The sequence below is a fragment of the Peromyscus californicus genome, unplaced genomic scaffold (assembly GCF_007827085.1).
Source record: "Peromyscus californicus insignis strain IS unplaced genomic scaffold, ASM782708v3 Scaffold_12__1_contigs__length_115047231, whole genome shotgun sequence".
In the NCBI taxonomy this organism is placed as follows: Eukaryota; Metazoa; Chordata; class Mammalia; order Rodentia; family Cricetidae; genus Peromyscus; species Peromyscus californicus.
Genome location: NW_026294413.1, coordinates 94,976,381 through 94,995,289, shown reverse-complemented (window position 1 = coordinate 94,995,289; position 18,909 = coordinate 94,976,381). Strand labels below are relative to the sequence as shown.

General features: G+C 45.8%; 1 protein-coding gene across 6 annotated transcripts in view; it reads left to right on the top strand.

The window, feature by feature from the left end:
- The window catches only part of Ldb3 (LIM domain binding 3), a 66,936-nt gene that overhangs the window by 44,439 nt on the left and 3,588 nt on the right, over positions 1-18,909 (top strand). For all 6 annotated transcript variants that reach the window (XM_052733979.1, XM_052733976.1, XM_052733978.1 and 3 more), the window contains 4 exons: positions 3,984-4,428; positions 5,989-6,169; positions 6,688-6,808; positions 11,358-11,473. In XM_052733979.1, coding sequence (XP_052589939.1) covers positions 3,984-4,428; positions 5,989-6,169; positions 6,688-6,808; positions 11,358-11,473 — 863 coding nt within the window. The remainder of the gene's footprint in view (positions 1-3,983; positions 4,429-5,988; positions 6,170-6,687; positions 6,809-11,357; positions 11,474-18,909) is intronic.

Sequence of the window (18,909 nt, the reverse complement as noted above, 5' to 3'; positions counted from 1 at the left end):
CCTGGGCTACAGAACGAGATCCAGGACAGGCGCAAAGCTACACAGAGAAACCCTGTCTTGAAAAACCAAAACCAAACCAAAACAAAACAAAACAAAAAAATGTTTTACAGCCAGACACTGTACTGGTATATGCTAGCTATTTGGGAAGTTGAGGCAGGAAGGTCACTGAGGTCAGTCTAGGTAGCACCAAGACCTGGCTCAAACAATAAACAAACAAGGGGCTGAAGAGGGGGACCAGTGGTCAAGAGCACTAGCTGCTCTTCCAAAGGACCCACAACCAGCTCACAGCCATCTGTTACTCCAGTTCCAGAGAACCTGCACCCTCTTTTGGCTTCCCCAGGTACCAGGCATGCGAGTGGTACAGAGACATACATGCAGGCATACATCTGCGCACATTCAATAAAGAAATAAGCAGTTTTTAACATATAATCAATATAAGATAATTATTACTGAGACAATTCATATTCTTTTGTTAAGTCTTCAAATGTTTACACTTAATAGCACATCTTAATTTATACTAAGCATTTCAGGTGCTTAGAGACCACATAAGGACATGGTTTGGACATCACAGGGCTTTTGCTCATAATCCCTTTTAGAGTCAGGTTCGGGGCACAAGCCTGTAATCCAGCACTCAAGAGGTCAAGGCACTAGGATCACTGAACTTTTATTTATTTATTTATTTATTTATTTATTTATTTATTTATTTATTTATTTATTTATTTATTTATTTATTTATTTATTTATTTATTATGTATACATGCCAGAAGAGGGCATCAGACCTCATTATAGATGGTTGTGAGTCACCATGTGGGTGCTGGGAATTGAACTCAGGACCTCTGGAAGGGCAGCTAGTACTCTTAACTGCTGAGGCATCTCTCCAGCCCCTAGATCATTGAACTTTTGAGGCTAGCCTGAACTACATAGTAAGCTCCAGGCCAGCCTGGGCTATATGTAAAAAAAACCAAAAACAAAAACAAAAACAAAAAAAACCCAAAAGGTTTGGCCAGATGTGGTGGTGCTTGCCTTTAATCCCAGCACTCAGGAGGCAGAGGCAGGCGGATCTTTGTGAGTTCGAGGCCAGCCTGGTCTACAGAGCGAGTTTCAGGACAGCCAAGCTACACAGAGAAACCCTGTCTCAAACAAACATACAAAAAACAAGCAAAAAAGATACCGCTCGTAATCACTTTTAGCAGAGGACTGTGGTTTATAAAACGAGGAAGAAGGAAAAGAAGGATAGAAAAAAATGAAAAGCAAAGAGAAAGGGAGACATAACTTACAAAGAATCCCAAAGTGTACAAAAGAGGGCTGAAGCCGCTTTGAAGTTCTGTGGGATCGCCTCTCCCCGCTCTCTTTCTCTAAAGTGGCCCTTGCCCCTCCCATCCTGAGACCCCCTGGACACGAGGAAGCAAGGTAAAACTGTTGAAGTGGGTGAACACCTTGAGCTTGGGACTTACAGCTTTACAAAGTGCTGTCACTCCTGCAGGTTCCCACCACACCCCGGGAGGTAGGCAGGGCATCCTTCATTCCAGCACCAGAAAATAGGTTCAATTCCCAGCAATCCGACTTCAGAGAATCACACCTCCCTCCCCACTGCCATCCTCCAGTACACCTGCTCGGGGCTTGCCACATGACCATGGGAGGCCTTGAGATGAGCTGATAGTACATTCCAACCTTGAAACCCAGATGCTACTGTCCCTGCCATCCTCATCCTCATCCTCATTCACATTCTCTCTCTCTCTCTCTCTCTCTCTCTCTCTCTCTCTCTCTCTCTCTCTCTCTCCACACACACACACACACACACACACACACACACACACACACACACACACACACATTGTATCATAATTAAGCACTATGTTTCTTATATTCCTTAATCCTAACAATTATTCCAATATCATTTTTAGGCGAAGAAACAGGCTCAGAGAGGTTAATGAGTTTATTTACTCAAGGATGCATGGCCAGAAAGTCTTAGGAGAGTGTGAAACCAGGGCTCTTCTGAGGGAGAAGTGCTAGGTACGGAGCCCAGAGTCTCAAAAATGCCAAGCAGGTGCTCTAAGCACTGAGTCCCAAGCCTCAGATTAGGGCTTTTGATGGCTGTGCTTCCTTCCAGAGCACAGGGTCTCCTCTGGGTGTTAAAAGTGACTTCTCCGTGATGTTGTACACCAATGGAAGTTGGATTTGTGTTCTTTAGAGAGGCAGCTTGGAGTTTAGGAAGGTTTACAGTCTTGCTCTGCCACTTCCTCTGAGCTCTCAAGCCCTCGAGTGTAAAAGGGAATAATGCCGAATCTGACTCAGTTGACCGACCTGCTATGTGCCTCACCCACACTGTAAGTGGGAGGAAGACTCTAGCTGGAGAATCCACCTTGGGAGCCAGTATCACTCTAGGGCAGGGCTGTGGAGGGTTTAGCAAGGGGATATACAGGTGCTGTGCACTTCCCAGTTCTGAAGTACCAGTCATCTGGGAATAATAGGCATAGAGTTGGAGCCACCCAAGATGGCTCAGGGCACTAGATGGGAAAAAGAGACCAGACAGGGTCACAGTTCTGAGACCAGCTGCAATCCAGAGGGAACTGCTTCAGTACTTCACCCAGGCCTGGCTTGGATGTGGCCAGGGAGGCTATCACGAAATGCTCCCTGGTGGGTAAGATAGTGCTCTGCCCAGAAGAGACTGGGAGCAGAGGTGAGGCTTCTAGAACCATCTTTGCTATATAGTCAAAGAACTGGCTGACCATGTGCTCAGGACACACAGCTATATCTCTTCAGCTGTCTGTGCAGTGGGGTTCTCTACAGCGAAATCTTGGGTTGTGAGAGCCCTGGCAGAGTGTTAGCAACTGCAGTGCCCTTTCTGTGTGATGAACTCAGTTTCTCCACTCTCAGAGGAGGCAAGCAGGAGGTTTCAGTGGAAGTGCACTACATTCTTGTCCCTAATGGTAACCTCTAGGGTGTTACATGCACTCTCAGTTTGCCCAGGGTGATGTAGGCGAGCAGGAGAAGGGAGCAGGGACCTGGCAGGGCCAGTCAAGGACCAACTGAGCAGCTAGCCCTGGGCTGCATGGTGCTCACACCTCTGCCTAGGTTCACTGAGTGACTAGGATAGGTGGGGACCTATCAAATCAAGACAGAATTTCTTCCCAGCACAAATCAAGTCAAACTGTATTTTCAAGACAGTGATAGTAGATGAGCTTGAAACATGAACCTGAGAACCCAGCTTCCTGGACATCTGCTCTGTCTTGAAGACTAGACTAGTTACAAGTAGAGCAAACACATTCTCATTGGGATGTCTGGGAGTCAGATCACCATCCAGGGCACCACTGAAACATCCTCCACTCCAGGCTGAGTTGACCGGCTCTTACCCACTTCCTGTCCAGACACTCCCTAATCTTGCTCCCCATCTTTTATAGGACCAGGGTAGCCAAGGCTTGGCAGAACCCCACCCTGAATAGCCACAATATTTATAGCGACATCCCTCCTGGGGCCTGTGCAAGCTCCCCAGGGATCTGCGGCCACCCTTGTTTATCCAGGCTCTTGCTGAGAGTGAAAATCTGGTTCACTGAGAAGTTCAGGCATGCGGGTCTAGCTTAGTGGTAGTGCATTTGCTTAGTGTACTTGAGTTCCTGGATTCCTTCCGACACACACACACACACACACACACACACACACACACACACACACGAACACCTACCTCTCCTTTAACAATTGGAGTTATACTGTTCCAATATTAAGCTCATCTTTTTTTTTTTTTTTAATTTTTCGAGACAGGGTTTCTCTGTGTAGCTTTGCGCCTGTCCTGGAACTCACTTGGTAGCCCAGGCTGGCCTCGAACTCACGGAGATCTGCCTGGCTCTGCCTCCCGAGTGCTGGGATTAAAGGCATGCGCCACCACCGCCCGGTATAAACTCATCTTTTATGGTTCTCTGGCTAGGGCGACAGATGAGGGAGAAAGAATTCCTAACGCATATTCTTTGGGTGTTTTTGGCTTACAGTGCCTGCATCTACCTACAGCCCGTCCCCAGGAGCCAATTACAGTCCCACTCCCTATACCCCCTCGCCAGGTCCTGCTTATACCACCTCCCCTGCACCTACCTATACCCCCTCCCCTGCTCCCACCTATTCCCCCTCCCCTGCACCAGCTTATACCCCCTCCCCTGCTCCAAACTATAACCCAGCACCATCAGCAGCCTACAGTGGGGGCCCTGCAGAGTCTGCCAGCCGCCCACCCTGGGTGACCGATGACAACTTCTCTCAGAAGTTTGCTCCTGGAAAGAGCACCACCTCTGTCAGCAAGCAGACCCTGCCCCGGGGGGCTCCAGCCTACAACCCAACAGGTCCACAGGTGACCCCTCTCACCAGGGGCACCTTCCAGAGAGCTGAGCGCTTCCCAGCCAGCAGCCGGGCTCCCCTCTGTGGGCACTGCAACAATGTCATCAGGTACAGGCTTTGGTACGGGACGGGTGGCAGATGGGAGGGCAGATATAGGCAAAAGGCCAGCCCCACAGGGCAGCCTCGGGTCTCTCTGGCTCACCTCTATTAGCTTTAGCTTCCATGCCTGCGTGACACCCACATCCCTGGGGAGTTGGGAGGATTCCATGAGGTAAGTGGGTGAAGCTCCCAGCTTGGTGCCTGGTGCCAGGAGCTCCCCCTTGGGCTAAGGCTGGGTTCTGGGAATCTTCAGCCTTGCTGTCAGTAGGTTTATTGAGCACATTGCAAGCTGGATGACAGTGCTGGTTTTGACCCAGCTTTCCTATAGAGTTGCTTCTGGATCTTTCTACAGACAGTCCCATGCCTCTTAAGGCTCTGATAGACACTTCACTGAAATTAAAGCAAGTAATTTTCTTTAGAAGTCATAAGTTCGAGGCCAGCCTGGTCTACAAAGTGAGTTCCAGGATGGCCAGAGATACACAGAGAAACCCTGTCTTGAAAAAAAATATATATATATATATATATATAATATATATATTATATATATATAAAAAATATGTATATATATGAAGTCAGGGGTCTCAGACCATGCTTATTAAATGCAGTTTGTCTGAGTATATGCATGGTATGTGCTTCCATATGTGAAAAGCATACTCTTTAAAAAAACAAGCAGGGGCCAGGCATGGTGGTGCATGCCTTTGGTCCCCAGCATGAGGGAGGCAGAAGCAGGCATATCTCTGTAAGTTCAAAGCTAGGCTCTTCTAAAAGCTAGTTCCAGGCTAGCCAGGGCTAGAAAGTGAGATCCTCTCAAAAACAAAACAAAAAAAACGAGCAGAGAAGAACTAGAAAACACGGAACTAAAAATATTAGAACGTGAAGTTTTCTGGCACTTCTGGTGTTCTGAACACTAATCTGAAACGGAAGCATCATGTGTGCAGTCTGCCGCTTCCTGGCTCCAGGACCTTGAATGAGTTCCTGGGCCTTCCCATGCCTCGGTTTTCTTTACTGATGCTCAGGCATCATAATAGCTCCTCCCTCATAGAACTGTTACGAGGATTAAACATATTAGCAAATGTAAGATTGTTCTGGAAGAGCACCTAGCACTCGGTAGTTAACAAAGGCTGGCCACCGTTATCACTGCTCGCAGAATAACCTGTGATGAACTGAATCCTGGGACGCGTTTGCTCGGTCCTCTGCGGTAGATACTGAATTGCTTCCAGGTTCTGTTGGTTAGGTGTCAGATCATTTGTCCTTTATGACAGAGTCTCCTGTGTGGTCCTGGCTAGCCTGGAACTTACTGTGTAGATGAGACTGGCCTTGAACTCTTAGAGAGCTGCCTGCCGAGTGCTGGTGTGCACCCCCTCGCCCCATCTTCTGGTTCTGTTTATTGTTACTGATATGACAATAGACAGCTTTCTGCGCGGAGCTTGCTCCGAATTACCTGTTATTTCGTTGGAAGGACCCTCAAGGTGGGCATCACTAGGTAAATATGTGAAGATGGTTGGGGTTCTTAAAAGATCTGGTCCTAATTTCTGGGGCTCACTTTGGTGCTGTTCTCTGCCATGCCAGGGGCCCTTTCCTGGTAGCCATGGGTCGCTCTTGGCATCCAGAAGAGTTCAACTGTGCCTACTGCAAGAACTCCCTGGCAGATGTGTGCTTTGTGGAGGAGCAGAACAATGTTTACTGTGAACGGTGCTACGAGCAGTTTTTTGCCCCACTCTGTGCCAAGTGCAACACCAAGATCATGGGGGTAAGTGGGCAGCATCCCTCTCTTTCAACCCTGGTCTTTTCTTCAACTGGACTGACTTCCTCCCTTCCCGTAAGATTTTGGGGTCCCACTAGAAACCCTATCAACAAGTTGCTGGTAACAGAGAAGGCAACTCGGTTTCCATCCTAGAATGGAATCGGTTTCCCCCTAACTACTGAAGCAGGGAACTAATTAGCTGGGGTGAGCAATGGTATACAATGTGCCACCAGCTTCGAACGGTGCTGGCGCTCTGCAAAGCAAGCCCTTGCTTCACAGCCTGACCTCACTGCTCATCCGCCTGTGGCCCTCACTCCCAGTGCCCTTTTGGCAAAGTGGCCCTAATAAGCAGGACCTCCCTTCTCCACCCTCCCCTGCCTCCCCCAGCACCTGCTTTGTGAGCCCTCCTGCCCTGTTCCCTAGGCTACTTGGACAGCAGCCAGGCCTGATTCAGAAGCCAAGCCTAGCTCCCTTTCCTCTGGGAAATTTTCTGTCCTGAACTTGGATTTTTTTTTTCCCTCCAGGAAGTGATGCACGCTCTGAGACAGACGTGGCATACCACCTGCTTCGTCTGTGCAGCCTGCAAGAAACCTTTTGGAAACAGCCTCTTCCACATGGAGGATGGAGAGCCATACTGTGAGAAAGGTAAGCATGTGAGATATGGTACAGATAGGATGCAATGGACACCATGCTGAATAGACCCTGTACCATCTCCCATCTGGGTTGACAGGCAGGCATAGAAAACTAAGTCCTGCCTGGGTCCACTCGCATCCTACTGTCGGGGAAAGAAGGGGTTTTGTGCATTTTGTTGCATGTGTGGTACTGGGAATCAAACCAAGGGCTTCAAACAAGCTCCTGATTTTGTTTTTAATGGCTGAATCATGCTATTATACATTAGCTGAACTAATTCCCCTGCTAATTTGGTTTCAGCTTTTGGGGAAAAGCAGTCAGAGTTACAATGTACCTTATACACCAGTCTCTGCTCCCTCCTGTGTTTGTAATATTTGAGTCACATGTTGGTTCCCTAACTGCTTGAGAAATCTTTCAAGCTATATTGACTCGGAAACCTGGGTCTACTCTGAAAAGGGCCTTGGCTCTAGATGTCATCTTAGGGGTCTAGTCTGAAGAAGGGGGGCCTTGGCTCTAGATGTCATCCTAGGGGTCTAGTCTGAAGAAGGGGGGCCTTGGCTCTAGATGTCATCTTAGGGGTCTAGTCTGAAGAAGAAGGGCCTTGGCTCTAGACCACATCCTAGATTCAGTTCCTGACTCTACCCTGAGATGGCTTTGTAACCTTGAGTAAAGCTGCTAAACTTGGGGCTGGAGAGATGGCTCAGCGGTTAAGAACACTGACTGTTCTTCCAGAGGTCCTGAGTTCAATTCCCAGCAACCACATGGTGGCTCACAACCATCTGTAATGAGATCTGGCACCCTCTTCTGGCCTGTAGGCATACATGCAGACAGAATACTGTATACATAATAAATAAATAAATCTTTAAAAAAAAAAAAAAAAAAAAAAGCTGCTAAACTTCCCAGAGATTGTAAACTCCTGCCTTGTGGAGTTGCTATGAGGCTGGAAGCAGGGAGGGCCGAGGCATGGAGTGGAGAGCGCCCTTTCCTCCTTGCCTGTGGTGCTTCTCAGGCTTCCTTCCATCTCTCTGTACACGAAGTGTAACGTGTTTGTGTAACATGTGGGGAATTGGGGTAATTTCAGGAGTCGCAGGCATCCTGGCTGGCTGACTCTTCAGTCCCTCCCTCCTTCCTTCAGAGCCTACTTCTTTCAGGGTTTTGAGGGAGGGTTCAATAAGGGCAACACAGACTTGGAGGCTGAACAGCAGCACCAGAAAATCAGATGAGAAAAAACAAGGAGGCTGATTATTAGTGATAGTCTCACTTTATAGAGTAAATGAAAATGCCAATGTTTACAAAAAATAATATTAGTCATATCTGTGCTACCAATTTTTAAAGCAAAGTCTCCAGATTACACAAAATCAAGTTTAAAATAGAAAAATCAATCAGTAAGCAAGACTAAAATTTCCAGAAGTAGATTCAAGCTGTTTTAAGAACGAATTTATAAAAAAAAAAGCAAGGGGAGGAATTACTATTTAATAAGTCCAGTTGAACCATTTTTGTTTGTTCTGTTCATCTTTTAACCATAAAACATTTATTGAATGTATAATCTATATCAGTTTCTGTGAGATCCCTGTCCTCAAAAACCTTAAGCAGGGACCAGCAAAATGGCTCAGGGGGTAAAGGTGCTTGCCAGGAAAGCTTGGCTGCCAAAATGTGGTTCCTGTAATCCACATAAGTAGAAGGAGAGAGCCAAGCCCATAAGTTGCCCTCTGACTGCACACATACTCCATGGCACAGTCATACACACTAATAATAGTAATAGGAAACTTTAAACAATCTTGGACTAGAGACTCAGTGATTAAGAGCACTAGCTGCTCTTCCAGAGGTCCTGAGTTCAATTCCCAGCACCCACATGGCTGCTCACAACTCTCTATGGGATCCAATCCCTTCTTCCAGTGTGCAGATGTACATGCAAACAAAACATCAGTATACGTAAAATAAATAAATATTAAAAGGAATCTTAAGCAAAGCCATTAATGTGGAGTGTACTGGCATGGACATTCAAGAATGATGGATGGATGAATGATGGATAGGTTCTCTTCCTCCGTTAACCATTTATGAAGAGTTCTAAAATAAGAGCCAACAGCTAATGTTTATGCCAAATACTTCACGCATTTCTTACCTGGTCAGTAGTGATAGTCCCCCGAGTTTGGTGCTGTAGTTATATAGATAGGAAGGCTGCAGTTCTGAGAAGCTGCCCCAGGTTTAAAGAATTCCTTCATGGAGCTGCACTTTGAACTAGCCTTTTCTTTCTTCACACTCCATGTTTGTAACCTTGATGGCATCCTGCCTCTCAGTGTGTGGTCCGAGACGATGAATAGACATACTGTCCACAGGAGGTGAACAGAACACAGCCAGCTGTGGTAGAGCTGTGGAGAGACAAGGACATCTGGGGAGCCGGGGAGCCGGGGAACGCAGGGAGGAATGAAGTCTTCAAAGGGATGGAACTCTTCTAGAAAAATCGAGAAAATGTCTACAGTCGTATAGTAGAATGTGCTCTGAGAAAGGAGTACAGACATGATGAGGCCTCAGGTGTGGGACTCTGGCCTTTATTTGAGTCTCAATTTCTTCATCCGCAGAACAAGACCAAAATTTAAAAAAAAAAAAAAAAAAAAAAGAAGTCCGTCTGTGTGAGACATTGTGAAGATCAGATTCGTTCACTCGTTTACTAACTCACTTGTTGGCCACAAATGTGGTAAATTCACTAATTACTGATTTACACCCGTACTTTGAGTACTGGCCACCAACTAGCTGTTATGTTGAAAGTACAAGGAAAAGTAAGGCGTGATTCTTGATGTTAAGGTTCTTATAAGGAATGTCACCTACCTTAGTCCATCATGTTCTAGTGTAACCAAACGTCTGAGGCAGGCGGATTTACAATAAACAGAAATGTATTTGGTTCACACTTCTGAAGGCTGGGAAGTCCATGGTCAAGAGGCCACACCTGCTAAGGGCCTTCTTACATCATCCCGTGTGGAAGGTGGGGGGGGGGCAAAAGAGAGAGAAAGAAAATGGGCAATGGGAGGCAGGCTTATTTTTATAAGAATCCCATTCCTTCTGAACCTAGTCCCTCAATAATAACATTAATTCATTCAAGAAATAGAGGCCGTATGACTTAAACGCCTCCAGTTGGCTCTGCCTCCCAACACTATTGCAGTAAGGAGTGTGCTTCCAACGTGTGAACTCTGGGGACACGTTCACATCACAGCGCCGTCGTTAGGAAAGTAGTCAGTGTACTTTATGAATAGCATTTTGTAGTATTATCTCCCTTGTTGGGGGAGGAGAAGGAGGACATAGCCCTGTCAAGTAGCTCAAATATGGTTTGTAGTAGTTAAAATTTGTTGTCAACATGAATGCCCAATGGTAGAGGAATGGTCAAACAAATGCCATTCTAAAATTACTGAAGAGTCTCAAATATGAGCTGCGGAGATGGCTCATGGTTAAGAGCACATTCAGTTCGTATGGAGAACCCAAGTTCACCCATGTCAGAGAGCGTACAGTTGTCTGGAGCTCCAGTTCTTGGGGACCCAACACCTTCTTATGGCCTCCATGGGTACCTGCACTCATGTGCATATAATATTCTGCAATACACACATACACATAATTAACAATAAAAAATAGCCGGGCAGTGGTGGCGCACACCTTTAATCCCAGCACTAGGGAGGCAGAGGCAGGCAGAACTCGGTGAGTTCGAGGCCAGCCTGGGTCTACAGAGTGAGTTCCAGGAAAGGCTCCAAAGCTACACAGAGAAACCCTGTCTCGAATAACCAAAATAAATAAATAAATAAATAATAAAAAATAAATCTAAAAAAGAGTTTGGTCCTGGAGAGGGAGCTCAGCAGTTAGGAGCACAAACTGGCCAGGTTGTGGTGACACACGCCTTTAATCCCAGCACTTGGGAGGCAGAGGCAGGTGGATCTTTGAGTTCAAGGCCAGCCTGGTCTAGTACAGAGCCAGTTCCAGGCCATCCAGGGCTACACAGAGAAACTCTGTCTTGAAAACAAAACAAAACAAAAAGATGGGAGAAAAAAGAGCACACACTGCTCAGAGAACCCAAGTTCCCAGCACCCACATAATGTGCTTTAACAGCCTACAAACTCCAGCTCTGTGGAATCTAACAATGTTTTCTGGCCTCTGTAGACACCTGGGCTCATGTATACACACAAAACTAAAAATAAAATAAAATCTGAAAGAAAAAAAAAGACCTTCCTTCTTCCAAAGCAAGCCCAGTGAGTGGGCAATGAGGAATATTTTTTAAATTCCTTGGGGATTGACTTCTTTGGGCTACCAGAGAAGACAGAGATAAAAGAAACAATCACCCCCAAGGAAGTTCATGACAATACCAGAATAATTTTCAGATCAAGCTAGCACAAGGTAGTAATTAAGTCTAAGTCTAAGCCAATACAACATTGGTATACATTCCCAAAAGAGTGAAAAACACATAAGTGAGTATTTTGTTTGAGATGACAAAGCTTGCTCGCCCAGCCCACTGATGTGGGGCTATCCCGGTCTTGGGTCTATGTAGCCGATTGCTCTTTTTGCCTCACTTTGACTTTGATTTCAGACTACATCAATCTGTTCAGCACCAAGTGTCACGGATGTGATTTTCCTGTGGAAGCTGGTGACAAGTTTATTGAAGCCCTGGGCCACACCTGGCATGACACCTGCTTCATCTGTGCGGTACGTTTCTAGTCGAGAGTTCCAGCTGTCTGAGCAGGACGATAGAAGGGACAAAGTGCAGCCTGGTCGGCCAACCCCTTGACACACAAGGATACAACCATGGCACTCTGGTACCTTAATGGCTCTTAAAGTTTGCCAATGCCATGTCTTGATATGTCACCGGTGAAGGAAGCAGTAGTACCAATGATTATTTACAGACTGATAGCAGCAAAGTACGCTAGGATTTGGAGAACCAGAATATTGTCTTACCAGCAATAGGTGAGGGCAGCAAACAATGACCTAGAGAAGTAGGTGGCTTTCCCTGGGCCATATGCTGCGTTGGTTACGAAGTGGTGTGAAGGCTTTACCATGAACCCCAATCCTCGGCTTATTGACTAGGCCTCTGAAAGGCTGAGATAAGGTTTCTCTTCGTAGGGCCTTTAGAAAGCAGGATGAGTATCACTTTCCTTTCCTAAGTGGTCCTGTTCTTGATGTACAGCGGCCAGCAGATGAGCCTGAGATTAACTATTAACTGTGTGTAGTTAGCTGAATCAGCAGGGCATCTGCCTGGGAGACTGGCCTTCCCTTTAGAGGGCTTTCAGCTGAGATGAGATTGTGAAAGGCTGTTACCACTATCCAGACTTGAGTTAGAAACAGGAAATACTCATCCCTAATAAATCTCTGTAATGTCAGTCTAACTGGTTTAACTTTATTTAGAAAAATGAACTATTAGTATTTTAAGAACCAGAGTTACTCAAGGTGAATTTGGGGTATGTATGACATAATCATGCTGTTTAGGAGCTGGGGATATAGCTCAGTTGGTCAAGTGTTTACCTAACATGCATGAAGCCTGGGGCTCAATCTCAAGCATCATATAAACCAACTGTGGCAGAATATACATACAATCTTAGCACTTGGGAGATGGAGGCAGGAGGGTCAGAAGTTCAAGGTTATCCTCAGCTACACAGTAAACTTTTTGTTTTATTTTGTTTTGTTTTTTGAGACAGGGTTTCTCTGTGTAACAGTCCTGGCTGTCCTGGAACTCACTTTGTAGACCAGGCTGGCCTCGAACCCACAGAGATCCGCCTACCTCTGCCTCCCAAGTGCTGGGATCAAAGGTGCGCGCCACCATCACCTGGCAACACAGTAAACTTAAGGCCAGTTTTGGATATAGGAAGCCGTGTCTATAAATAGATAGTAGATGATAGATAGATAGATAGATAGATAGATAGATAGATAGATAGATAGATAGATGAGAAATATCTGTTCAAGCCTGAATCATCTTTTAGGGACTTAGCATGGAGGACAATCCTAGTCTTCAAGTTCACTGCCATATGTTTTGAGTTCTGTACTTTACTCCTTTGTCCCCACTCTTTGTGGGTTACATTGTGTTCACTGTGTATTAGTTTCCTAAGGTATAATAACAGGCACAGCAGAAATGTATCCTCTCATAGTTCAGCAGGACAGAAATCAACACTTGGAGTGCTGATAGACAGGCACACTCTCTCTCCTCTGGTTGCAAACCATCTTTCTTTCCCTGGTTAATTGTATTGTTCTAGTCTTTGCTTCCTCTCTCTCTCTCTCTCTCTCTCTCTCTCTCTCTCTCTCTCTCTCTCTCTCTCTCTCTCTCTCTCTGTGTGTGTGTGTTAGATATCTCAGACCAAGGCTGGCCTTGAACTCTATAGCTGAGGAGGACCTTGAATGTCATTGTTGATTTTTCACAGGGTCTCAATATATAGCCCTGGCTGTCCTGGAACTCACTATGTAGACCAGGCTGGCCTTGAACTCACAGAGATCTGCCTTCCTCTGCCTCTCAAGTGCTGGAATTAAGCCTTGTGACCTTGAGCTTCTGATGCTCCTGTCTCTACCTCCCAAGTTGTATCATATTTTCTCATGGTTTCCCTTCTGTGTATGTATCTGTCTCCACAGGCATCTCTTCTCTTACAAGGCTACAAGTCATATTGGAGCAAAGAGCAAAGGCTACCTTCCTCCAGTATGACCTCCCCTCAACCTTGAGACAGGGTTTCTCTGTGTAGCTCTGGCTGTCTTGGAACTTGCTCTGTAGACCAGGCTGGCCCTGAACTCAGAGATCCACCTGCCTCTGCCTCCCGAGTGCTGGGATCTCTGTACATGGATTTTAAGGCACACAATTCAAATCCTTACCACTCCTAACATTCTTTGAACAGATTATTTAGTTGCTTTTAAAAGTTCCTTAAATATGTCAGGGCTTCTCCCCAAAAGGGGACATCGTGTAACTGCCTGTAGAATGGTCTCCCACCTAGCTGGGGCTGAGCCAGGTAGAGCATTGAAGCCTTGACTCTTTCAAGCTGCCACTTGCTTGACTGACTACAAGCCTGGATACCCAGTGTCTAGGAGGATCCAAGAGACCTGGAGAAGGTCCAGGAAGAGGCACAGAGGCTGAAGAGAGAGGGGTGGGGCTGTGCTGCATGCAGAGGGGATCCTGGCAGAGGTCATCAAGGGGCTTCTCCCTGGAGTCCGCTGTGCTGGATTCATAGAAGTTCTAGAATAGAAGCAGAAAGCAGTAAGGTTTGGGGTAGAACAAAGTTCTGAGAATTTAGACCAGCCGAGGGTGAGAGACCCATAGTAATGCCTAGCTGATTTGCCAAAAGAAACTGGGCAGATCTTATCCTTGGAAAGTGACATGGGGAGAGTCGAGTCTTCCTTTGAGCCAGCCCTGTGTGACACTCACTGCTCTGTGGAGACACTGAAGTAGAACACGGTTCTAGTGTTTGGGAAGAAATCTTTAGGTTAGAAAACTTTGAGGGCTATCTCTGCCTCCCTCCCTCCCTCCGTCCCTCCCTCCCTCCCTCCCTCCTTCCCTTCCCTCCCTCAGTGCTAAGGGTTGATCCTGAGCTCTATATGTGTCAGACAAATGATCTGCCATTTACTAAATGCCCAAATCAGACTTTCCCCCTCCTTTTCTTCATTCTCCTCCTCTTCCTCCTCCTTCTCAAGAGTCTTCTGTCTATCATTTTACATTTCCCAATCACTTCCTTGTGTGTGTGTTTACTCTGTAGGCCAGGATAGCTTAAGTTCCTCACAGCCTCTTGAGTTCTGGATGGGCAAGCATGCACCATCAAGCCTGGCTCTAAATCCCCTTGGTTTTGTTTGCAGTAAGGTCTCACTACATAGCTTTGGCTGAACTTGAAGTAATTCTCCTGTCTCAGCCTCTCAAGTGATGGGATTACAAGTTTGTGCTGCAATGCCCAGCTTCCAAATCTTTTTTTTCTTTTTTTTTTTTTTTTTTTTTGGTTTTTTGAGACAGAGTTTCTCTGTGTAGTTTTGGTGCCTGTCCTGGATCTCGCTCTGTAGACCAGGCTGGCCTCGAACTCACAGAGATCCACCTGGCTCTGCCTCCCGAGTGCTGGGATTTAAGGCGTGTACCACCGCTGCCCAGCTCCAAATCATTTTTAATGAGCATATGACTTCATATGACTTTTTTTTAACCTTCACACACAACAATAATAATTAAAACACAAAACAAATCAACCAACCAGCCAACCAAACCAAACAATAAGAAAGATTCAGACCAGCTCTTTATGGTTGTACTGTTTCTTCATCAGCTAAATCAGGGGGTATAGAACATTGTTAATTTTTTTTTTTTTTTTGAGACAGGGTCTTATGTAGCTCAGGCTGGTCTCTTGAACTCAGTATTTAGCCAAAGATCACTCAGGGCTTCTAGTAACCCATGGATGACAATAAATTGAAATAAACTGGAAAATTACCTCCTTCCCAGCCTCTACCTCCCAAGGCAGGGCTGGAACTATAGGTGTGCTCTATCCAGCTGCTGGTTCATTCACATGTATGTATGTATGTATGTATGTGCGTGTATACACATATATAATATATATGTATGTGTATGCACATAAAATATATATCTATATAAACATATATATGTGTATATATGTGTATGTGTGATTTTTACCATTTTAAATTTATATTTATGCCTCTGTGTGTGTGTGTGTGTATGCCTGTGTGTGTGTGTGTATGTGTGCCTGTGTGTGTGTGTGTGTGTATGCCTGTGTGTGTGTGTGTATGTGTGCCTGTGTGTGTGTGTGTATGCCTGTGTGTGTGTGTATGCCTGTGTGTGTGTGTATGCCTGTGTGTGTGTGTGTATGTGTGCCTGTGTGTGTGTGTGTGTATGCCTGTGTGTGTGTGTGTATGCTTGTGTGTGTGTGTGCCTCTGTGTGTGTGTGTGTGTGTATGCCTGTGTATGTGTGTGTATGCCTGTGTGTGTGTGTATGCCTGTGTGTGTGTGTGTGTGCCTGTGTGTGTGTGCCTGTGTGTGTGTGCCTGTGTGTGTGTGTGTGTGTGTGTGTGTGTGTGTGTGTGTGTGTGTGTGTGACTGCAAGTGTCTGCAGAGGCAAAAGAAGGAGCAGAGCTTCTTGAGCTTGAGCTCTAGCTAGTTGTGAGCTGCCTGATGTGGGTGCTGGGAACCGAACTCTGGTCCTCTGCAAGAGCAGGGAGTCTCTTAACTGATGAGCATCTCTCTACCTCCCACGTATTTTTCTGTTTTAAACTTTATTATTGTGAAGTTATATTTTAAAAAAACGTTGAACTGTATTAGTATTATGTTAAGTATCTGTGTATGAATGATGTATGTGTGTAGGACCTCTGGTGCCACGGCCTGCGTGTGGAAGTCAGGAAACCTTCCTGGAACCAGTTCTCTCCTTCCGCATCACGTGGTTCCAGGGACTGAACTCAGACAGATGGTCAGGCTAGCACAGCAAACGCTTTACCTGCTGAGCCTCCCACTGGCCCTGGTAGACATTCTTTAGAGGAATTCAGCTTGCCAAATCATCCTGGAATTTGGGGAGTAGGAGTATCCCAAAGCAAGTCTCCATCTGTCTTCATGGAATCTAGAATCCTAACAGGAATATGAGCCAACAGTTATGAGCAATTTGGGAAATGCAACAAGCCAGCAACTTCCCAAGTCCAAAGCATAGAAAATAAAGGCTAGAAAGCTAAGGTGGGGGTGAGCTTCCGATACATGGGTCCTTAGGAGACAAACCACCTCCAAATCTGGTTGCATTCAGCATCACTATATCTACCTGGTATGTTCCCAGGTAATTTTCAGTCTGTTGGCTTCAACAAAACACTAGAAGCCCCAGATAATCCAAGTATAAGTTTCCCAACTGGGCCATCATGATGTCCCTTTCCAACCTTTGTTGAGTGGATAAAATGGAGAAAGTGAGCCGAGCAACAGCAGCAAGCATACATTCATCGATCTCTTCTGACTGTGACCAGCTGCTTCCAGCACCTGCTGCCTTGACTTCCCCACCATGCTCAACTCGGGGAAATTATCTCCACCCCATGGATACCTGTTTATGAGGACTCGTCTTAGTTTCTTTCCTGGTGCTGTGATAAAATACTCTGATAAAGCAACTCAGTAGAGAAAAGGTTTTTATCTTATCTCATGATACAGTCCATCGTGGTGGGGATTGTTAATTCTGTCACATTAACAACAGGCTTATTTTGAGGTCAGGATGTAGATGTAGCCTCTAATTCTGTTCCCTGGTAGGGATGCTCGGTGCCCTCTGTAATGGAGCCCATCCAAGCCAGAGTGACTTCCAAGCCAACTCTCACACGTTAGCCTTTTGCCCACTTGGGGTCTGGTCCGCATACTGGTAACCCAACACCTCAGACACCCTCTGTGCGAAGCCAGGAGCTCAGAACCATTTCAAATAAACACAGCCTATTTTGCTGTGGAATTCAAGAACAAGGACCGTGGAACTGGGTTCTTACAGCCCTGGACATGATTCCCAGCTGTACTACATCTGTGACTGGACTAAAATATTTGGGCTCTCTGAGTCCCAGTGTTTGAATTGTGAAATAGAGGAAAGGCAGATGAAGTTTTTGTGGGACTTTAATGAGACCACCCTACAGTGACCTCAGCAAGGATGGATGAGGTTCCCTCCATTACAGAATGTCTCCAGATCCAAACCACTCTCGCATACATTCATCATGGGGACAAAGAGCTTTGGGTTTTCTCTGTTTTGTTTTGTTTTTTTTACATATAATATTTCCCCGAATGCACTTTTCTGTGTTTGATTGATCTTTTCCCCCATGGTAGCGTCCCATTGGAAGCCGTATCACAAAAATGTATACAGTTATCTTCCTTCTGAAAGAAATTGCATTAATATGCCCCTAGTAGTACACAAGTAAGGCCTCATTCCCGCTGGGCACTACTGATTTTTTTAATTGGGTACTTTCTTTTCCCTTAATTTTTTGGCTACTCTCATGAAATATTATGGGTGACGAGACATTGAGGGTTTTGTCTTATCTACTTTGTTATGTGAATAGGTATAGTATCTTTGAGAGATCTTTATTTCCCTTCTTAATTATTTTTTTTTTTTTTTTTTTTTTTTTTTTTTTTTTTTTTTTTGGTTTTTCGAGACAGGGTTTCTCTGTGTAGCTTTGCGCCTCTCCTGGAACTCACTTGGTAGCCCAGGCTGGCCTCGAACTCACAGAGATCCGCCTGGCTCTGCCTCCCGAGTGCTGGGATTAAAGGCGTGCGCCACCACCGCCCGGCCCCTTCTTAATTATTTAGTGAGAATAATTTTTGATGTTTTCTTAGTTTACTAATATAATATACTTAAATGTTAATCGCCAGGCAGTGGTGGCGCATGCCTGTAATCCCAGTACTCGGGAGGCAGAGGCAGGTGGATCTCTGTGAGTTCGAGGCCAGCCTGGTCTACAGAGCTAGTCCAGGACAGGCTCCAAAGCTGCAGAGAAACCCTGTCTTGGAAAAAAAAGAAAAAAAAAAGTTAGTCCTTTCTGTGGAGATTGACTTAACTTCCACATATACTTTGGATAGTGCTGCAACCTTGCATGGCTTAAGAGATTGCCCTAACTGGGGCAACAAGAAAAGAAGAAAGAAGAGACACATACATGTACGGAAAAGTTAGGATTGGGTGCATCATGTTCTCTGATGGAGTGGCACCAGCAGCAGCTTGGAAACTGAGTTTATTTCATACATCTGAATTGAGGAGGCCAGCTTATTAGAGAGAGCTAAACAGGGAGGCAGGTTTAGCTAATATCTATAGGGGAGCAATCTCAGGTTGTAAACATCCAGGAGAAGGAAGCTGTGGTCCATATTTCCTACACATGGTCAATGTCTTAGGGTTTCTATTGCTGTGAAGAGACACCATGATCATAGCCACTCTTATACAAGAAAACATTGGATGGCTTACAGTTCAGAGGTTTAGTCTGTTATCATCACAGTAGGAAGCATGGCCGCACACAGGCAGACACAGTCCTGGAGAGGTAGCTGAGAGTTCCACATCTGGATCAGCAGGCAGCAGGAAGAGAGAGCCAGCCACTGGGCCTGGCTTGAGCATCTGAAACCTCAAAGCCCACCTGCAGTGATACACTTCCTCCAACAAGACCACACCTACTCCATCAAGCCCACACCTCCTAATAATATCACTCCCTAT